Source organism: Siniperca chuatsi, linkage group LG7 (genome assembly GCF_020085105.1).
Source record: "Siniperca chuatsi isolate FFG_IHB_CAS linkage group LG7, ASM2008510v1, whole genome shotgun sequence".
NCBI lineage: Eukaryota > Metazoa > Chordata > Actinopteri > Centrarchiformes > Sinipercidae > Siniperca > Siniperca chuatsi.
The window spans coordinates 17,003,500-17,025,600 of record NC_058048.1 but is presented as its reverse complement, the minus strand read 5'-3'; the positions used below and the strand labels follow the sequence as shown (position 1 = coordinate 17,025,600).

The following is a 22,101-nucleotide window of genomic DNA, read 5'->3' as shown; positions in this document are numbered from 1 at the left end:
CAAATTATGGTGAAACCATTCGTTTTAAACTTGCTGCTGTGTCGACATAAATCTCCATCACAGGGTTTTTCTCAGGTTTTGAAGTGTTGATCCTTGGACAGAGAGAAGTCCAGAGAGCTGAGTGATGAATATTGACGAAGCTGGGTTTTATATTTGAGTTTTTAAAAAAATCTAAAACTTGTAAAGCATTACATTTCCCAACGTAAGGCTGTGTCTGCTTTGAGGGATTTTGAAAACTCTGTGGGAACCATGCTTAGTGATGACTGTATTGAATGCTGAAGCCATTTATGGTATAAGAAGTTTAGATGGCTAAAAATGGCAGACTGTAATGAATGTGGAACATGCCTGCTTGTCCTCAAAAGATTGTTTTACACTCACATTTACACTCTTTGCACAACACATTAACTACAACTAAAGTTTGTTGCTGAATGCAGAGAAATATCCCCTGCTTGCCTACAAATAAAAGTTTCATTGAATGTGTGCCTTTTGATTTGTATTAAACTATCAAAATAATATACCAGTGATAAGCTGTTGTCAGCTGTAGTCCGTTAAGTACATAAAGAATTTAATATGTCCTTTGTCCACAGCTTTTCAATCAGAGAGATGAGTGCAACCTTGGATGACCTTTCACTGCTACTCTCTGCATCTTAGCAAAGCATTTTAATTGGTTGTAGACATTGGCTCATCAATGTCTCATCTTTGCAAGCTAGAGTTAGTTGTTGTTTATTCAACTGAGTGATCAGCGGGGAAAAGGTCACTTCAGACACGTTCCAGTTCTGTATGCTGCTCTGCACGTATAATTCTGATATTATTAGGCTTGAAGTTACAACTCTCCACCTGCAGTTTTTCTCTCTAATGGCTCGTCTACAGTACATTTACCTTTCAGCCAAGTTGTGCTTAATTGTGTTTTTTGTGCCTTATTAATTTCACCCTTTTCCGGGTAGGTTACTTTTATCTCCTGCCTCTGTTTTAGCTGCAAATGTAATCTGTTTAACTTGAGAACCTTTGTGCTAACCCAGTATAATTACATTAATTAGAAAGCCTGCTTTCAGACATCTGCTGCTCATTTTATTGTGTTTTCCTTTCTACCCGGGGCATAGACCTGTCGAGGTATGTTACAGTTCCTATGAATGTTGGTTGTTTGTGCCTGCTGATGTAGTTGGGCTGTAACATAATTAAGTGGCTGATGTGAAATGTTTAAATTATTACAGTACATTTCAGTAATGGCCAGGCTCTTCAGTGATCTTGGAAATAGCCAAGATGAGTATTGAGGCAGCATAGAGTTGTTGGGGTCAAGCATCACACCTTCATGGAAAAATTGAATTTAAAAAGATTTTTTCAGAACATATGAAATCATATATTTCATTCCATTTCTTTCCTGTTTGATACCACAATGAACAGATGATGTTTACTGTGCCTGCTTCATTGCCCACGATGACAATTTGACATCTATGCTTTTAAAGGTCACAGAATAAATTTAAGATATCAAACTTTTATCCTTTTATCCAAAATAGAATAAAGTTACAGTGTATAATCTTCAAAAAAACAGTTTGTTTTAAAGTAAATGTTAGGCAGTTGAACCTGCTTTCTGAATGTCTCGTATTATTGGTACAGTGTATTCAGAGAATGCATAAAAATATACCACTCCTTAGTTATGTAGTATGATTGAATGATTAAAATCCTTTTTAATCTCTCAGTCTTATTGTGGTGGAATTACATTATTTTTTTCTGCATAAGAATGAGAAGAGTGCATTATCTACATCCAGTCCCTTTTATAATTGACTTAGCTAAGCCTCATACAAGACAGGCATCACTTTTTCTGATAATTATACTACAATACAACAATTATTGCATACAGAAAGTGTATAAATCATTTCTCAGTATAACATGACAACAACTCCTGTGACAAACTGATTTAATGTTATAGTAGACTTACACAGTGTAGCATCTCTGGCTGTAGTTTTAAATCGCTTCACTGCCTCAATGAAAGTTAAACAACCAACAGATGTTTTGAATGCTCTGCTGCAGTAAACGGTATGTTATGAATTTTTATTTTTGCAGTGTCTTTCTATACAGTGTGAAAACATCTTAGAACAGGTGCACAATTTTAAAACTTTTAAGCTTTCAAGATTTTATCATACAGATCAGATATTTACATTAAATAGCACTCACCCTTTTAGAACAAAAGCAGATCCCACACACTAAAAGCTGCCACTCCCAAAGTTTATTTGAATTTATTAAGATCAATACTGTGCCATTGTAGGCACTTTAGATTAATGGAGAACAGTGTGCACAAAATGTCACCTAAGTATTGGTGCTAATAAATCCATACACCTTGGGAGCAGATTTCAGTGGATTGAACTTTTAATGTAGATCTAAAAGAAAAAAGGCTTTAAATACACGACCTGTCTTCACAGGTTCTCAGATTTAATGATCATTGGCCTTATGGGCCGCCCTGGTTCTCATTCATATGTAAAACAGCAGTTACCAGTGGGGATAATTATTTCTTATATTTTTTTTCTCTCACACTCACAACCCATCGCTCTTTTCCCTTCTCTTCTCCTCAGCTGCCATCCTTGATGACCCTATGGAGTGCAGCAGAGGAGAGCGTTTGGCCATCACGCTGGCCAAAGACAGCATCAACAGGAACAGTAACCGCTCAACCACTGGCAAGCTGGAGGTGGACATCTTTGAACTGCTGAGAGACAGTGAATATGAGATGGGGGAAACAAGTAAGTAACACATGGAAGACATGCCAATTAATTGCTGAGGAAAAGAAAGTGTTGATGTGTGTGTTTGTTCATGTGGGTGTGAGTCTGATGTACACAATATATGTGTATGTGTTGAGTCAGAGAAAAACAGAGAAAGTAATAAATGTGAGGCGCTGCTGGGTCCAGTCAGCAATCGCACCAGCAAAAGTGCTCTCTCATTTTGAAATCAGCAAGCCTGTCATTTCAATACAGGCCTACTGTCTTCTTTTCACTCTTCCCCTCACACTCTTCCCCCAAGTACATAGAGATAAAGTCTGCCTAGTTTAACAATATTTTGGTCAAACAGAAGCAAACTAATTATTTGTGGTACAGCAACGCAAAATGAGCTGTCATATTTTGATAGCTGCAGGAGTCAAACGGTGTGTTTATGTCTGTTTTCTGGGTTGTATTTTGTTCTCTTATATATTGGCAACCTTCATTCTGCTGCGGCAGGGCAGAGCAAAACCACATTTTGTGTAAAAAGGACTAGGCAGTGTAATGTAAAAATGACTTAATCTATGTCAAAATAGAGATGACCTTCAACACAAATACTTATGGATCTTTAAATGAGCCATTATGACATTTCCAGTTATTTGTCACACAAATGTGACAAATGCATTACTGAGGGTGACTCCGTTAACACAAGCTGGAGTACCTATTTGTTATCAATTTTATCAATGCTTTTACTTCACAGCTACCCAGAACATCAGTGGTACTGTGTGTTGACGTGTTGCTTCACACCTCAGTGTTTATTGGTTAGACTTTTTAATTTTTAATGAAAACTATCCAAAGTCAATACAGGACCATATGTGTCTGGAGAAAACGACCAATACAACCAGCTATGACAAGAAGTGTGGGGGTAGATTTTCAATATGACATATTCCCACTTTCACAAACACAAGATCTTCAGTGGCGCCGCTTAATCCATGGAAACGCTGCTTCACTTACCACAACAACAAGAAGCTGAATCACTTGCTCTACCTGGTTTACTACAAACCCTTCTTAAATGTGCTTCCTCCTGTGTGTTTCTCTCTGTGTGTAAAGTAGCGTGTGTTGGTGTGTGCATGCTGGATTGTGTGTAAACTGTGCAAATGTTTTGTGTGTGTGTGTGTGTGTGTGTGTGTGTGTGTGTAATTAGAGGCAGGAATTGGATTAGGGACGGATCAGTGGCCGCAGTTAGATGGAAATATCGCAGAGGGAGTGCTACTGTACCTGCCCAGAAAGGCCCCTCCCCTACCTTTCAAGCACTCACTCCTGCCTGTGTAGTATACAGCTCCTAATTCTTCTGTTAAAAGCAGACTAAAAACATATCTTTTTTTGCAAGCTTTTAGTTAGGTTTAAAGTGTGTGGTTAACGGTACATTTTTTATCATAGAATCAGTATTTTTATCATTATTATTATTATTATTATTATTATAATTATTATTCCCTTAATAATGATACCTACTTATCTTATTCCATTTTTATTGTAATACCGTTTTATCTTGTTTTTATCTTATATGTTTCCATATATGTAATATGTCCTTATCTTATATGTTGTTATCTTGAATGCATGATTTTTGCCTATTTTTCTTGCTTTCTTTTATTTTGAAGCACATTGAGTCTGCGCCTGTTGTATGAAATTTGCTATATCAATAAACTTGACTTGACTAAATGGATGCCTTCCTGGACTGGTTGCTGTTTTTAAAGGCAGAAAACACCACATGACAGTTCACAAACAGCCATTCTGTCAGTTATATACTGCGTGTAAAGTTTGCTTTAGTGTTGCCATGTGTGCACCTGAGGAAACTGATTGCCAACTAAGAATGTTTTAGTCTTTTCTAAAATTTGGATCCATTAAGATCTGAAAGGAAACTAAAACAATTTATCAATTTGCAAGCACCATGACCTGCAGCTGGATGAGTTTGGTTGTGGTGGTTTGTATGTGTTCATATGCATGGGTGTGGCTGTATTTTGGTATTTCTGGTTCTACTGTATCTCGTGTTTTTCTTCTCCTGTATGTCTGTCTGTCCATCCTTCCTCTTGTAACCAGCAAAACTTAGAACCCTCTAATCATTCCCAGGTTCTAATAGCTTGTATTGATCAGTGAAAATCAATGTTAAGTGGGAAAAATTGACTTCAGCTGACCTAGTGACCTTCTGATCATAATTTGACCACCAGCAAGCGGCACAGTGCTATTCTGACAACTCACAGCACTAATGGACACTTTGACACTGACATCAATGTCCAGGGGGTGACGAAGAAACCGTGGTGAGGAGGTAGAGTTTTGATGCAGACTTTTCATGCACATTCTCTGTATCTCACGCATACACACACAATGCTAGCTGTGCAGACAGGGAGCAAATCAAGGGGCCAGGAGCATGTTTGCTGGCAGTCAAATCATTAAGCTTTATAATTTGGTGAAGCCATGCAGACAGGTGATAATTTGTGTGTGTGTGTGTGTGTGTGTGTGTGTGTGTGTGTGCGCATGTACTGTAATGTAAATGTGTGCATACAAGTGGGTGTTTGTGTAAGGTGTCAGTGTGTTCATGCCTTACAGGCACCATGGGTGACTAAGGGATTACTTATTAATCATTCGATTCACTGCCTCTGGATTCACCACACAGTCCCAAAAACGGTTCCCCCTTTGCCTCTTTCACACACGTTGACGGTTAATGTCGTGCATTTGCCCCAATAACCGACATCAAAATACCATCACACACAATTACTTTGTGCACAGATGAACAGTACGTAGTGTCTGTTCTTGTGTCATCATTGACTATAGTGGTTTAATTAGAAGCCAGGGATTATAAACTCACAAGAAATGGCATTGTGTTTTTCAGTATGGGAGAAAAAAAGCATATTGCCTGTGTACATGAGAGGAGTAAAATTCACATTCACTAAAATGTTTCCGTCTAATTATCCCCAAAGGTAAAGCCTTTAAATCAGTCCTAGTAAAACATAGAATGTGGAAAACAAGATGAGATGTGTGTGTCACTTTTGGTGATATTATGGCATTCATGTGCAAATGTTCCAACAGGAGATTCTATGTTTTAAGCCTCCAGATATCACTGCCTGTCACTATTCTTGCCTCTCTGCCCTTCTCACTGTTTGTCACTCTGTTTATCAGTCTGTGTCTCTTCCCATTTCTATATCTTTCCGTCTCCATATGTAAAAGTCAGTTACATGAATATCAGTTTCCCCCACAAGCTATTTAACGCTCATGGGCAGGGTCTGTAGGATGTTTCTGTATGTGCATCACGTTATGCATATTAAACATGGACAAATGCATTTGGCCTTGCGCACGTTTCACAAACACATGTAGGGTCAGGTTCCCTTGAGACAGTAGAAGCGCTGGCTCAGGCGCTATCTGTTTAGAGGTTGAGATAGTCAGCATGTGCATCCATTAACATCTGACTTATGAGGTCCTTTTTTATGCCTTGACTCTTCTTTCTTGAAGAAAGCATGTACTTTACTCTCCTAGTTAACACTGAATGACTTACTTTCTCTCTTGCTGTCTCTGTCCCCCCCCCTTCTCTATTTTCTTTCAGTGTGCCAGATCATGTCTAAAGGGGTGGTGGCAGTCCTGGGTCCCTCTGCCAGTCCAGCCTCCAACTCCATCATCAGCAATATCTGTGGAGAGAAGGAGGTGAGTTTATGCACCCAACTGGCCTGTAGCCGTGGGCCCATGTTAGGCAGCATGTTTACAGTACGACCAGAAATACAGAATTTCGAACAATGATGCTCATTAGCCACTGGTGGGGTTTTTGTAGGAGATTGAGGGGGAATGAAATTCAACTTGTTAGTGAAAATGATGAAATACCTCAACAGTGTCTTAACTCTCCATTCCAGTCCCACTCAAATCAAAGCACCGCTGGGCATTGTATTTCCTGTATTCCCCTCATTAGCTTGGAGCAGTTTGGCTCCCAGAGGCTTGCTAGCCACTGTTTTGAGATTTTTATAGAAACATATACAAAAAAACAAAAGGACAAGTTTTGTCGTTTTGATCAGATTACATGGATTGACATCAACCAACTTGTGCTATCCCTACATCTGGTGTTTTGAATTAGGATATTTACCTAGTAGATTATTTAACATATGCTAGTATCATTGATATTATTTTCACAGAACCAGTCAACAGATATATTTTCTTATCTTAACAGTGAAGAAAAACATGTTTTCAACAATTTAAACATGACTGAGTGGATTTGGCTTTAGAGTCTGACTGCATGCAAGCAGATCCCAGTTGGATGCTAATTGGCTTGTCTGAACTCTGACATGGTGTGTTTTGCTGCTTGATATCAAGAGACAGAGTGCCTTTGAATTGAACAAAACCATAAACTAGATCAAAAAATAAGAAAAGATATATATGTGCAGAGCTTTATCTGTGATGGTTTCACTGCAATGCTTTGGCACGTTTGCTAAATTTGATACTTTGTTTATCACTATTTGTGGAAGACAGTTTAGATTATGAAAGTGAATTCAGCAATACTGATAGCATCTTATATTGTCTACTGTATACTAACTACAGATTTTAAAAACTACTAACTAATGTCAGCTTTCTTTATGTTCATCAATCATTTGGTTTTAACTAGTGTGTTCTGATGTGCTCCCCAGCACAATTGCAAATGGTCTACAGAGAAGCTGCCTTTTTAACTGCATGGATTTGATCAGCATGACTATTAAAAGACATCCCATTACCATCCCAGTGTCTATAAGGTCCTCTGGAACAGTACAGCCTGTCTTTCTAATGAGACATCGGCCTGTTATAGTGGTAGACATACCAGGACTCCCTGCGGTTAAAAATCTCTGGTGGCATTGACTTGTGGGGCTGACTGCTTTGAAGCACTGACTATGATAATACCACTGTATGAATATTAAAGAGCCCATAAAGTGAAAAATGACATTTTTGAGTTGTTAAGTGATGCAGTAGAGTCATAAAAAAGTTTCCCCACACTGGTTCAAATTTCATCTTTATTTATCCCATCTTATTGCACGTGTATGGGTAGTACAATCATTTGGATGACCGTAATACTTAAGCTTGGCCAAACGTCCATGTTTGTTACATGGATTATTATTATTATTATTATTACTATTATTAATCTTTGTCCTGTCCTTGCATAACACTTTTTAAGCAGTCATTTCCATTAGGCCTTGGCCAGTTTTGTCACCAATGCTGTAGGCTGAATTCTATTTAGTGTTTAGCTTAACTCTTAATAATTCAGTGCTGCTACGGTGCCTGAGGACAAAATATGCTATGTGTTACAACACATAACTTGACAGCTTCATAGAAACATTTGCACTGGGCTTTTGATATGCCAGTTGGGTGTCCATCTTCATCTGCTCTGTAAATGAAATACTACATCCATATATCACTCTTGGCAATTCTCTTCTCCCACTGGACTTTTTTTTAGTTCAAGACGTGGACTACCATTTTTTCAAGGGTATGACACTTGAGTTTTGTGCTGAGAGCTGTACTCCATTGTCAAGTGCAGCTATGCAACTCTATCCCTGTACTTATTCTTATTCTTCTCTTCTAATCCATGTTTTGTTAAGCACTGAATTCAATCTTTTTCAATGGTATTAAAGTATTATTTTGATTATGAATAACATTGTTATTGTGATAGTAGTGTTCACCACAGTGGTGTACACCTCCAGATCATGTTGTCTTATACTTCCCTTTTATTAGAGCCACATTAAGTGTCCAAAATTTAGCTTTGAATTGATTGAACAAAATGATGCCAAGTATGCATTAAGTGTTAAACTAACTTAAGAAAGCTGACAGAGAATCAGTTTTATTCCTTTTACTAGTGGTGGAGGAAGTATTCAGATCCTTTACTTAAGTAAAAGTAGCAATACTGCAGTATATACTGTAAATATTCCATTACAAGTAAAAGTATCATTAGCAAAATCACATAAAAAGTATCAAAAGTACCCATAAGTAACCATAATGCAGAAAATTGGCGTATATACTATTGACGTAAAATTGACGTATATACTATTATATAATATATTATTGGATTGCTCACACTCGCGCATAATATGTAAGTAGCATTTTACTGTTGTAGTTGGTCACAGTGGAGCTAGTTTTAACTATTTTAAATACTGCTGGTTAGTGTAGTGAAACAGAAGTATAAAGTAGTATGAAATGGAAATACTCAAGTAAAGTACCTAAAATATGAACTTACAGTACTTGAGTAAATGTACATATCCATATTGTTGCTCTGTTGTACATTGTGAAGTGTTGTCCTTCACAAGAGCAGGACAGAACTACAACTGCTAGACAGCACTGAGTAGGTATTTTAGCCCATATGTAGCTTTTTTTTGTATCTTTGCAGTACTGTGAAATATGTTTGAGTTTCAGAGTCAAGTTTGATGTGCTGACACGTTTCTCACCTTACAGTAACACCAAGAAAAACTTGCTGAATGTTTGAGCCTTTGGAAATGGAGAGAACATATAGTGGTGTTGGCAGTGTTTAAAATCTGACAACCGAATCCAGTCCAACATATGTTAATGCTACTTTACTAGATCTGCAGCAACTTTTATATAAACTGAGAGTTGGTGGTGTTGCCTACAAAATGTATAATCACATGTTAGTAGATGTAATTTTGTGTCCACCCCCAGTGCAGGATGAGTCATGAAAAATATTTTACCAGAAGAGATGAGGGATTTTGATATAAACATACACACAAATGCATTTTTGGACAAGTAATTGTCATGACAATAGACACCAGATTAATACACCCAGGGAAAAACCTGTTTCCTTGGGAATACTATAATATTTACTCATTCTGTTCTATAAAATGCATTAATAACTATTTTTAGGTTGTCAGGCAATTAATCAAGCCCAATGGTTCTCAGTTGTGGTCATCAGGACCCTGCTGCTGGTTTTCATTCCAGTCATCAAATCAAAGACTATTGCATACCTGGAATGCATAACTGAGGATCAGGATGCTATCAAGAGCCAAGAGTGTGCAGATTTTTATTCCAACCAAACACTACACCAGCTGATTTCTCTGATTAGGTCCCCCATCTCAGGCTTGAGCTGTACAAATCAGCTACGTCAGCTGCTGTAGTGTGTGTGTGTGTGTGTGTGTGTGTGTGTATGTGTGTGTGTTCTTTGTCTAGCAGAAAAGGTCACATTTCTCTTGTCATGATCACTCTGAAGGGGATGCCTGGCTAATAGCCTTTGTCAGCGTGGCCTTATATCAGTGGTAGGGTGTCGTTACTAACAATACAGTACTATTACGACACATTACCCACAATAAATGTGGTATTAAGATACCGGAGATCCTGTAACACAGAATGTAAACAATTATGATGAAACACAATTATCCATGAAAACCATTATATCTGTTTAACTGAGGAGGGAAATATGCCCTAAAGCAGATATTAGTCATATAGTTTATTCATTTTTGCATTATTAAGTGCTTTTAGTTTAAAAAGCATTGACCTTTGGCAAAACATGGTGAGTTATTAGCAGTGGAATTCTTACTTTACTGATTATGGGCATCTCAGATTCTCACAAGTTTAAGAACAAAGACAACCTCTGCTATTATGACCAATCACAGAAGACCCCAGGTAATACTAGTCCTGCATGAATAGGGCTAAAGTAACTCATATCTTTTCAAGATATTGATCATTTTATAACACAGGATTGTATAATGAGATTTTGTTTTGTAGTTCCCTTTATGCTACTCAAAAAAAAATTATATACAGTAGATCAGTGAATAAACAATAAGTCACAGAAATAATAAGTCATAGTCAGTTCTGAGCACATTAAAGGTCCATCGTGGTGGGAAATTACAAGAAAAAGCTTCTCTGCTGAGTGAGAGGGTGGAGCTGAAGCCAAAGTTCTATTTTACCAAGATGGCAAAGTTATCCTTGATGAGATGAGCAGCACAAATCTGCACTACTGTAAGTCAGACTCATCCAGTACCACAGTAGCAAAACCAGCAAACCTTTGGGAAATAAGGTAAACCTCTATTCTATACTTAGCCTTGACCGCTGAGTGCGCTCAGCAGGAGATGAGTAGATTGGCTGGAGGATGCAGGTGCTTGTGCTTAATGATACCTTTCAGGCATCCCACTGCCTGCCCCCCAGAAAGCCTCTAAAGCAGAAGAACAAACTCAAATGTCATTTGACATGAATAGTAGCTTTATGAGCCAAACAGATGCGCATTTTTGCACCAAAGCCACTTCATAAAGCAACCGTAGATGTTTTTTCATCGGATTTGACATTTATTAGATGACTCAAATTAGCAAATAACTATGAAGTTAGTTATTGAAAGCTTCCTATGGCTAATGGCACAGCCAACTGGTTCCCAAATCCCTAATTCACATGTTCAATGGAACCTACAATACTTGCTGTCAATGTATCGATAATGTATCACTTGTGATAAAAAATATTGTAATAAGAATTGATTGAGAATGTAATGTGTTATACAAAATATTTGTCACATCCATAACTAATATCAACAGGTAATCTTATTTTTTTTGTGTGTGTCTGTCTGCGATACTATATCTGTCTATAAAAGGTGAAAACAGGTCACCCTGAACCATCGTAGCTGAGTGAGAAGGGTATGTGTGTGTGTGTGTGTGTGTGTGTGTGTGTGTGTGTGTGTGTGTGTGTGTGTGTGTGTGTGTGTGTGTGTGTATGTGTCTCAACACCTGCCACTGTGCACACATTACTCTGACCACCTAATCCCTCACTGTGAGCGTAAGGCCACAGATGCTGGCACTCCGGCGGCTGGTTGCCTGGGACAGTAGCAGCAATATTGCAGCTGACAGACCCCACTAGGTGATCAGCACGTCATCTACCAGCCCCTATCAATCACTCCCCGGGTTCCACTGCAGCTACGGAGGCTACTTCCACTGGGGCGACAGAGGAGTGGGACTGAGCCCATCTGGGTTTAGCACTAATAGTGACTGATAGAAAAACAGCTACTGCAGAGAAAGATTTGACTGTGTGCGTCATGTTGGTAGTTTGTTTCCATTTTGTGTGGCGTGGCAAGCAAACATTGGGGTCAGGATTTGGAGGAAGGGCAGATTAATATCGACTAATGAGAAACATTAACTGCTCCTCTGGATGAGGGGCTCCTGCTGCTTTACAGGTGCTTATCTGCTGGCTATTCTGGCTCTTGTTGTTGCTTTGTTTCCTGTGAATCTCAAGGATGACAAATCTGATTCTTTTTATCTTTTTATTTCTTTTTTATTTATCAGTGGTGACTTAGATATGAAGGAATAGACCAAGGACTTTTCATCAACCATTCAGATTTGCACAAGGCTCCATTTACAATCCTCATCTTGTTATTTTCAAACAAAGCCTTGGACTAAGGTCATTTTGCCATTAGCCATAGGAAGCTTTCAAACTAAATTTAGTTAATGTCAGTGATTAAATTTTCATGTGCCAAATATTTAATCTGAATTCAGTTTTTATCCCACTGCTCTTAGCCACCTTCAGCTCAGTTTAAATGATCGTACTCCCTGTTTTTACGCCTAACATAAAGGAAGAAATGTGCAATATCCCTGTGTCTGCTAAAGAGATGAAACATATTCCTCTATGATTCAAACGTGTGAGAGGTGGTCATGAATATTAATGTCCACTCTGATGTCCAGGGGTTGCTTTGGGCTTGCAAAGCCATCTGGTTGCAGGAGTACTGAGAGATTACACTACTGCATTTTGGTAGGGTGGTGCTCAGGTTGGATTTAGAGGTGAACCTGAGGTCCGCTGGGCAAACATAGAGCACGCTGGAGTGAGGCTGAGGGTCAGTGGTATAGCTCAAGCCCTGGAGATGACAATAATGAGAGATTTGTGCTTTCATACACACACAGACGCATACACAGAGAAACCCACAAACTTATTTCTGACTCACTTTTATAAAACCACCCAGAAAATGCTTTAAATAATCTGAATATTGCTTGCAACTTGAGTGTCATTTATGTGCAGATGTTCAAGAACTAGATTATTTTTGCCTTTAAGGTTCTCTGTCTTTCTCTCTCCCTCACTCTGTCGCAGACTCTCTCCCCGTCTCATTTTCTGCCTGTCTACTGTGATACAGTGTTTTGCTGCATTGTGAGCACTGGTGTTGAGGTTACCCTGAAAAACTCATTCAGTTCCACTAAAAATGAATCTGTTCACTTTCCTTTCTGCGTCTCAGTTTAATTCCAAGATAGTTTGGAGTCAAACGTATTTCTTGAGATTACTTTATTAGTAGGCAAATGAACTCTGTGGGATTCCTCCACATGGCCAGACGGGAGCAATTGTTGAACAGGACCATCAGACAAAGCTGAGGCACAGTTGATTGCTCGTGAATGGATATTGAACACGTTTGAAAACCTTTCTTCATGCTTTCGGAGAAAAAGATTTTGCAGGTCCAGTGCTTCATTTGTGTCATTATTGTGAGAAACTAACTCAGTGAATATTTGCCATAGATCAGAGTGTGCTGAGTGTGTGTTCATTAACTTGTCTGTTCACATGTCCCATCCTGCTGTGTTTGTGTTCAGCATGTGTAGAGCTGTCCAAACTGATTTAAATGGGTGCCTTGTCCAGCAGCTCAGTGCTACACACAGTGTGGAATTGGTTTTTGTGACATGAAAAGCCAGCTAGCCAACCCAGCAAATCCTCTCTGGCCAGAGACCATTTACACGGTAGCTGTGCTCACTATAGACCGCCTTCATGCCAGGCACTGCGCCATGGTTGGTCATAGCAAAGCCAGCACACCACCACATCTCCTGTTCGTGTACAGCCAACTTCTGCTCAGCTTTGCTTTCACACATGTGGACACCAGTATCATCCAAATATTGTACCTGCTCTGTACTACCCAGTAAAAGGAGAGTACACAAAGTGTTGGGTTGATTTTTACCTTGATGACCATGCATTGTTCTTATTGTGATAACCTTTTGCATTATAGAGAAACAACTGTGCCTGGTTAAATCGAGTGAACTAATTTGTGTGTCAAGAAATAAAATAAATGTTCTGGTCAGTTTTATTAACCGGTAAAATTAAACCTTTATTGATAATTGGTGATGCATTAATGTGTAGTTTTTATGATAATATGAATATAAAAGTAAAGCAAAACACTGCATCTTTATATTGTGATGAAAATAATTAAATTATAAATGACTGCTATTGGATAAATCCTTTGATTTTAGATCAGTTGATAATGTCATTAGCTACAAATTGCATGCACTGTTACACATCATTGCATAATATAGTTTTCTTTTTCTTTTAATCATAGCAATGGTTGTGTTTAAATTTTTATCAGCTTTAGAGTTTTAGAGTAGTATTGTTTTGCTGGAGGCACCGCAGTCTCTAATCTTCCAATTAGAGATAAAGTAACTGTGTTTTAAACAACCAGAATTATCCTTTAACACTGCCTAGTGCTGTGTCTACACGTATCAATCAAACTGATTGCTACATGAATTAGCAGGACGCCATCTTTTAAAATAAAGGTCCACTTATTAGCTTTTTCTACAGTTTTTAACCGCATCTTAGATTTGGTTAATTATGTCTTCATGGGGGAGTTGAGACTTCTTCCTGCAATTCAACAAGACGTGCCAAGCAGTGGCAATTGGGGCCTGATTGTTCTTACTTCCCATGCTGAAAATGCTAGCCCAATTTAATTTCATAAACGAACTGACACGGATTCAATAAGCAACCTTCATTCTTCTGTCAATATTACGTACCTGTGTCCTTTGCTGCTTTGATTTACACTATTCTCCTCTCACTCATTGCCCCATTTCTCATCTATTTTTCTTCCTTCCTTTCACACTACCATACTTTTACCCAATTTCCACCTCTCTACCTTTGTCCCTCCTCTATTATCTGCTATTACTGCCCTTACACAAGCCTCAACTCTCATCACTCGTGTGTCCTTATTCTCACCTCTTTCTTTTTCTCTCCTGTCTCTTCTTGTTCCTTATTTCATCTCCTCCACCTGTCTCTTTCCTGTCATTTCCCTTCTGCCTTCTCAGACACCAGCTATAGATGACTACCAGGTCAAGATTAGTCAAGATTAGTTTTCTTAATAATGGTTCTTAAGAAAACTAATAGAAATAGGGGGGAAATGGTATTCAAAAGCCTGCTCCCTCTCTCTCTGCCTCTCCCTAATCACCCTCCATCAGTCTCACGCTGAATCTCTATGTCTGAGTGCATAGTGGTATTAGTTCTGCTGTGTCAGTCTTGTTCTGCTCGGGGGGTCAGCTTATGGTTCAGCTCTCCACTGTAATTGGGCTTTAAAACCACTATATGTAAAATCAAATGCTCTCCATCGAAAAGCAATGTTGTTTTGGCAGCAAGTGACACGTTTATGTTCACAACTAGTAATCAGACCTGATTAAGCAGAACTGATCTGCATTATTCTCAGTGCAGTATGATCAGCTGGAGTAGGAGCCTCATCACTGTGATGTATGTAGTATGAATTGGAAAATTTGAGCTGCAGCTTGCAGTGCAGGAGCAGTAAGGTGCCTGTTGAATCTCAATGGGATTTCTGCATTTCTTAGACCCTCACAGCTTGGTATTCTTTCACATTCTCCACTCAGACAAAATCCATTGAAACGTAATGCAAATGAGCTTTTCATTGCTACTTTCATTACAATGTAACGTTAGCCCACAGCTGAATGCAGTTCTCACTCAAGTTTTCATCCTTTTTTTTTTTTTTTTTTGGCTCTCCACTTGTTATCATCATTAGGATTCATAAGGATCCAAAGTAAGAAACTATCAAATTTGTTCTCCAGTGTTTTATAAAAGGTACATCAAGAAGTGGAATATGGGAGATCTTACGAAGACTCCCACTGTTTAGATTCAATTCATGTTTTAGTTTTATGATTTGTGTGCTTCTGTCTGTGTGTTGGAAAGCCTTAGGAATTAAATCTTAGACTCACCAGTAAAAGTAAGAAAGGTTTAATGGCAGGTGCTTAGCTGAAGACGTGGAACTGCATCATCCCTCACACATTTATTTCCCTTTTTGGACTTCGGAAGAGCTTTACTGTTTGCCTAGAGTTTAGAAACTTCTAGTGCTACTTAATATCAGGTCAGTAAATAGTCTGTGGATGTTCCCTTCAGTGTCATTTAAAAATTCTCAATGTAATACTGTAGATGACTTTATTACATTAATTATACTAGAGCACCATCTGAGAATTAAACGTATGGAGTGTGAAGGTGTTGAGGATGTTTGGGATGGTAAACTGATACATGTTCATAACATCTTCTCTGCTTAGTGTGAAGAGGGTCACATGGGGAGTGGAGGACAGGGCTAGGTCATTTTATTTTTATTTTATATACAGTGGTGTGAAAAAATTGTTTGCCCCCTTCCTGATTTCTTTTTTTTTTTTTTGCATGTTTGTCACACTTAAATGTTTCAGATCATCAAACAAATTTCAATATTAGTCAAAGATAGCACAAGTAAACACAAAATGCAGTTTTTAAATGAAGGCTGTTATTATTAAGGGAAAACAAAATCCAAACCTACATGGCCCTGTGTGAAAAAGTGCCCCACCTGTTAAAACAGATCTTAACTGTGGTTTATCACAACTGAGTTCAATTTCTCTAGCCACACCCAGGCCTGATTACTGCCACACTTGTTCTCAATCAAGAAATCACTTAAATAGGACCTGCCTGACAAAGTGAAGTAGACCAAAAGATCTTCAAAAGCTAGACATTATGCCGAGATCCAAAGAAATTCAGGAACAAATGAGAAAGAAAGTAATTGACATCTATCAGTCTGAAAAAGGTTATAAAGCCATTTCTAAAGGTTTGGGACTCCAGCGAAAAATTACCCCAAGAGCGCAGCGAAGACTCATCCAAGAGGTCACAAAAGACCCCACAACAACATCCAAAGAACTGCAGTTAAGGTCAATGTTCATGACTCCACCATAAGAAAGAGCGTGGGCAAAAATGACCTGCATGGCAGAGTTCCAAGACGAATACCACTGCTGAGCAAAAAGAACATTAAGGCTCGTCTCATTTTTGCCAGAAAACATCTTGATGATCCCCAAACAGGTGGGGCACTTTTTCACACAGGGCCATGTAGGTTTAGATTTTGTTTTCCCTTAATAAGAACAACCTTCATTTAAAAACAGTATTTTGTGTTTACTTGTGTTATCTTTGACTAATATTGAAATTTGTTTGATGATCTGAAACATTTAAGTGTGACAAACATGCAAAAAAGTAAGAAATCAGGAAGGGGGCAAACACTTTTTCACACCACTGTACTTGCATATTCGTATTCAGGGTCACAGTGACAAACAACAACACACCCTCCTGCAAATCTTTGTCTCATAGCATGCTGTGTGTACATGAACTCAAACAGCAGATGCTTTTGGATACATTGTCCATAAGTTTTACATGAGACCTAGATGTAAAGTGCTATTTTTGTACTCATTGGATAATGTTAAACTTGCTCGCATGTGTTCAGTATTAATTCAAAACTTTTCTGCATTCTTTTTTGTTAGCATTGTATAAATCTTGTTTTCAGTAAATACTATTTAAATACTTTTATATTATTTTTACAGTCCAACTAACACTGGATTTTGTTAGGCAGAGAATGATACCGATATTCGATTTAAAATTCGAAGACATATGGGTTTTTTCACTGAAACAGATAACTCATTTCTGATGTACGTAATGGAGACTGTTTCAAAATTACTTTAAACATATAATTTATTCAGGCTGTAAATAATGTTTTTTTTAAGGTTAGTTTTTATTGTCTTTATTTGAACAGCTAAAGAGAGACAGGAAATGTGGGGGGGGGGTGACATGCAGCAAAGGGCCACGGGTTGGATTCGAACCTGGGCCGCTGTGGTAAGGACTCAGCCTTGTACGTGAGGCGTGTGCTTTATCAGCACCTTTTAAAGGTTTTAAGAACATGTACGTGTAGAAAGTTAACTGAATCTCTGAAGTATCCCATAGGGACTGTCATACAGTAAATGGCAACATTTATTTAAAGATATACATGAGCTTTTACAATAAATAATATTAAAGTATGCTCGGCATATTGTACATTTATCAAATGTAGTGCATCGAAGCAAAATGTTTTTACGTACAAGTGCTTTGTCTTTACGCTTGTAGCGCTCAAGCTACAGTAAGCACAGCATCAGGCATACAGTAAATGGCACAAAATGATTAATAATGAGTTTAATTTAATTCAAAAGATAAATATTAGATAATGACACCATCATTTCTCTAAGGTTTGTGTGTGCATACCTGTGTACACAAGTGCACAAATCTGTACATTTGATTGAAAAATGTGGATGTTAAGGTGGGTGTCACTCTGTACAGGATTCCTCTATTCAGTCTCCTTGCAAACAAAACCCAGGTGCCTCCTCTGTCTCTGCCTGATCATAATTAAAGAAGCACAGCTGTTGTCTGCACCTCTACTGACCCTTTTCTCACAACACTATTGATCTGTCTTGTCAAGGCCACACCAGCATAACCGCCATGTGCATATCCAAATCCTCTATCTTGTCATCAGGAAGCAGTCTCTTGATTTGATCCCTGAGATGAAAGTGAGGAAAAACAGAGTGACTCCCAGGTGAGCAGCAAGCAAAATGGATTTCAATTTAGTTGATTGTTGTCATCAAGGGTATGAAGAGACTCCGCTCCATATTACAATGTTGCTTTTGTTTTGTCTTAGTCAGCTGTGTCAAGTAGCTGAGTTTTTTCTTGTGTGGAAGTAGACAATACTCAGCTGAAATTGCTCAGCTTTCCGCCAGCTGCTCACTGAATTAATGCACGGCCGTTTTCACTCTGTGAACTGAAACTCATCAAGAACATTCAAGTCTTTCGTCTCTCCATCAGCATGTATGTGTTCTACTTAAAGGTCTCTAAGATTTGTTGGCCAACTGTTTGCCAATTATGTTGTGTAAAGTTGAGCTGTGCTTTGTTTTGGTGGTGTAAGTCAAACATTTGGCTATATTCCCAGAACTGGATTAAGCCCACTGTTAGATTAAAAAAATAACAGAATTTTTTAATTCAGCAATAAAAACATGTTTTTCCATGGTTGATAAACACAGATAGAATTGCAGTGAGCTTTTAAGACTATATTTACAGGTAAATGTTACTTAATTTAATCAGGTAGGAGGCTTGTGACAGTTCACCAAATCAAATTAGTGGTGTCTATTTTATCCTCACTGCTTACAATAACACCAACACAGCTGGTAGCCAAACGGGAGTTTAAAAGCATTTCTTTTGTTTTTCACAAAGACATTTGCTCTGAGCAGTGAGTGGGGAACAAGCCTCTCTGGAGGAAAAGGAACTTTTTTCTCTCTGAACTGGCGGATCAATGAGATAGAGATCTCGTGGTCAATGTTCCACTCTCCTAAAAGGCACCATGGGATCTGCAGCCCACTTCATCTTTATCACTGGTCTGCCTCTGCTCTGACCACAGGGACCTGATGCAGGATCATTAGTACCACAAATAGAGATCTGGCTGCATGGGCTGAGACTGGGATGAGCTGGCGGTCAGGGATGGAGATTAGTGGTACGGCAGTGTTGACACTCAGCCTCTCCTATCTCCAGTGTCTCATCTCCTCCTTTTCTCTCCCACAAGTTTTTTTTCTGCCTTTTCTGAATGCCAACAACTGCTGTCCCAAATCCCCCATAAACCATTTGGTTCGAAAGGGGATCAGGTAGACATAATAGACTAGCACCTGCCCTCCTCCATCTCCTGCCATCCTACAGCACCATCGTTGCCAACTCCACTCTGGCATTCCAGCCTTGGCATCAGACTTGCTGACTGATGGACAATGTCTCCAACAGCATCTGTTCTCTAATGCTCAGTGGCCAACCTGATTCTCTGGCTTGCAGTAGACTACATCCAGCCAGGCTTTACACTCTGTGTTCAGCTATTGGTTGGTTTTCTAGAACTGATGATCTCCAAACTGATTAGCTATGTCCACTTTTTGACGGTAAACGAACTGTTCTCCGTCTGGCTTCAGCGAACCTTGTATTCAGCTCACTGAGACTGAATGGCTGCTGTCCACTTGGCTGCAGTGCTAAGTGTTTTCAAGGACAGTTCAGTCTTTCTGCCAAGCATGTGTTGTATGCTAATTGATAGCCAGGTCAACGTGCGGTAATGTAAATGAGTCACTTCAAACACTGATGAACTGCACTAATGTTATCTCTTCTACAGCCGTGCCTGACACGTTCCAAGACCCATAAAAGTGTGGTGATACTTTATTAAACAGAGTTTTGTTCTGCTGCCACTCTGAGTCCAAGCCAACAGATGTAGTTGCTCATTATGTCTCTGCTCTCCATATGGCACTACTGCACATCCACCTCCTCTTCACCTCCCCTCACTCGGACCCCCTCCCTGCAGACTCCTGTTAGGTTCACGGCGGATAGGTAGCAGAATGACTGGGAACTTGTCAGCTCAACAACTGAGGCAACCCAGAGCTTGTTGGACTGGACGGAAGGGAAATTAGCTTTCACTTTCACTCCAGCTCAGAGCAACAGTCTCCTCACTAATGCCTGGTCAGATTTGAAAGTACCCTCCTCGAATGTAACCTCGAATTTTCCATTGAAGAGGGGTTATCAGAAGTTATTGGTAAGCTTATACAAAGCAATGGAAAAAACCCTGGCTGTTTCCAACAAGCAGTCAACAGCACATCACTGGCTTGGCTGTTTGAAAATGTGCCGGTTCATTTTATTCCTTGTTTTAATAGCTAATCTGAGCAGATCAGAGTGCAATCTCAGTGTAATTAAGGCAAGTATATTGTAAGCACATTGTAATTGGGTTGAGGTATATTTGTTGCCAAACAAAGGTGCCTCCTTTTCCCCACTGCTCACTGTGTATGTATGTGTGTGTGTGTGTGTGTGTGTGTGTATGTGTGTGTGTGTTGTGCAAAGCCTATGTCCTGTGAGAGCTTCCTCATTAAACGCCTGTCAAACCTCTGTCTGCAGACCTGCCAGCCTTTCTGTCACACTGCAGGAAACATACACACACACACACATACACATATATACGGACAAGCGCACACATCCAAGCCAGAGTGAGCAGGACTCAGTTTCTGTGTCATACACACACTCTGAAAAACAAGGGACAGAGTTGTACCTTTTGTACAACTTGCTGGGTATCGTTTGAAAGACTGCTGCCAATATGCTTCCTGGGCTTCAATTCCAAAACAAAAACAGTACATTTTTCAGTACATGCCAATGAGGAATTTTAGCACGATCGTTTTTCTTGTTTAACAAAATAACTTTGTCTTAACACAAAGCAACTTTACGTTTGCCTAAACAATTACAGTCCCAAATGTTACAAGATTATTATTCACATTAGGAAATATGTTTTTAATCATAACGACAAAAAAAATAAGAAGAGTAAACAAGACTTGAGAGGTTGAAGCTAGCTCAACTTTTGCCAGAACATGATTCAACGTCATCGTGCAAGGTGCTGCTTTGACCAGTCAAATACATGCAAGCAAACATTCCTGATAGATTATTGTGCAACGTAAATTCACGATTTCTGCTCTTTACCTCACGATCGTCACGTCAAAAGATGAAATGATTGCTGCCTTGATAACTTTCCAGCTGTGTAGTGTTTTGGTGTCTGAAAAGCTTTCATAGCATCTTTTACTCAAAGATATTGCAAGAAAATGAACCCACTGGGTCATTTTGACCCACTTATGCATCTAAGGTTAAGAATTTCCTTTTGCACATGCACTGTACTGCATCCAACTCCATGTCTCATGTAAAACAAAGTTTCTGGTTGATTGTGGACAGTACTGAATCCTTTGTGTGAACATCAGACAAGAAGACATGCATAAATAAATTTTTTAACATAACAATGGGAATTTGTGGCATCACCAGTTTCAGTATTTTTCAATACTTTCCACAACTTGGATTTCTTAGGACTTTTGATATGTTATAAATGACATATTTATGAGACTAGAACAGTTGAAAGAGTTTCTCTTGTACCTGAAACAGCCCCTACCAATGCGGCCACTTGCATTTGTGTAACACAGGGCTGTGTTTGATCTGAACACCCACTAAGAATATCACTGGAAACTTTGCACACTTTTTGCATACAATTTTTGATACTTGGTTCAAGAGACATATTTCAGTTGTTATCCAAAAAATATTGAAGTCCAATACTCAGTTCTAGTCATTACATAATGAATATAGCATAAACAACCTCTATGACTTCCTGTTCTAACAGCAAATAAGCACTGCGTCTTCTAAATAATAAATGAAAGCCACAATACTCAGCTTTAACTTAAAATGTATTTGTAGTCAACAGAGACCAAACAATAACAAAGCTAAATGCTGATGTTGTTATTGAATCCCCTGAAACTGTATATCTTGAGAAATGAACCAATAAAGGGGAGAACATGAGACAGATTGCCTTTGACAACAGAATCAAATTTTACACTGC

At 38.9% G+C, this 22,101-nt stretch overlaps 1 protein-coding gene across 9 annotated transcripts in view; it reads left to right on the top strand.

Annotated features, from left to right (window-relative positions):
* grik4 (glutamate receptor, ionotropic, kainate 4) overlaps positions 1-22,101 on the top strand; it is a 317,151-nt gene that overhangs the window by 199,875 nt on the left and 95,175 nt on the right. For 8 of the 9 annotated variants that reach the window (XM_044203352.1, XM_044203355.1, XM_044203351.1 and 5 more), the window contains 2 exons: positions 2,568-2,732; positions 6,280-6,377. In XM_044203352.1, coding sequence (XP_044059287.1) covers positions 2,568-2,732; positions 6,280-6,377 — 263 coding nt within the window. Of the gene's footprint in view, positions 1-2,567; positions 2,733-6,279; positions 6,378-18,135; positions 18,262-22,101 lie in introns of those variants that run through there. The other variant, XM_044203358.1, reaches the window with a different exon arrangement.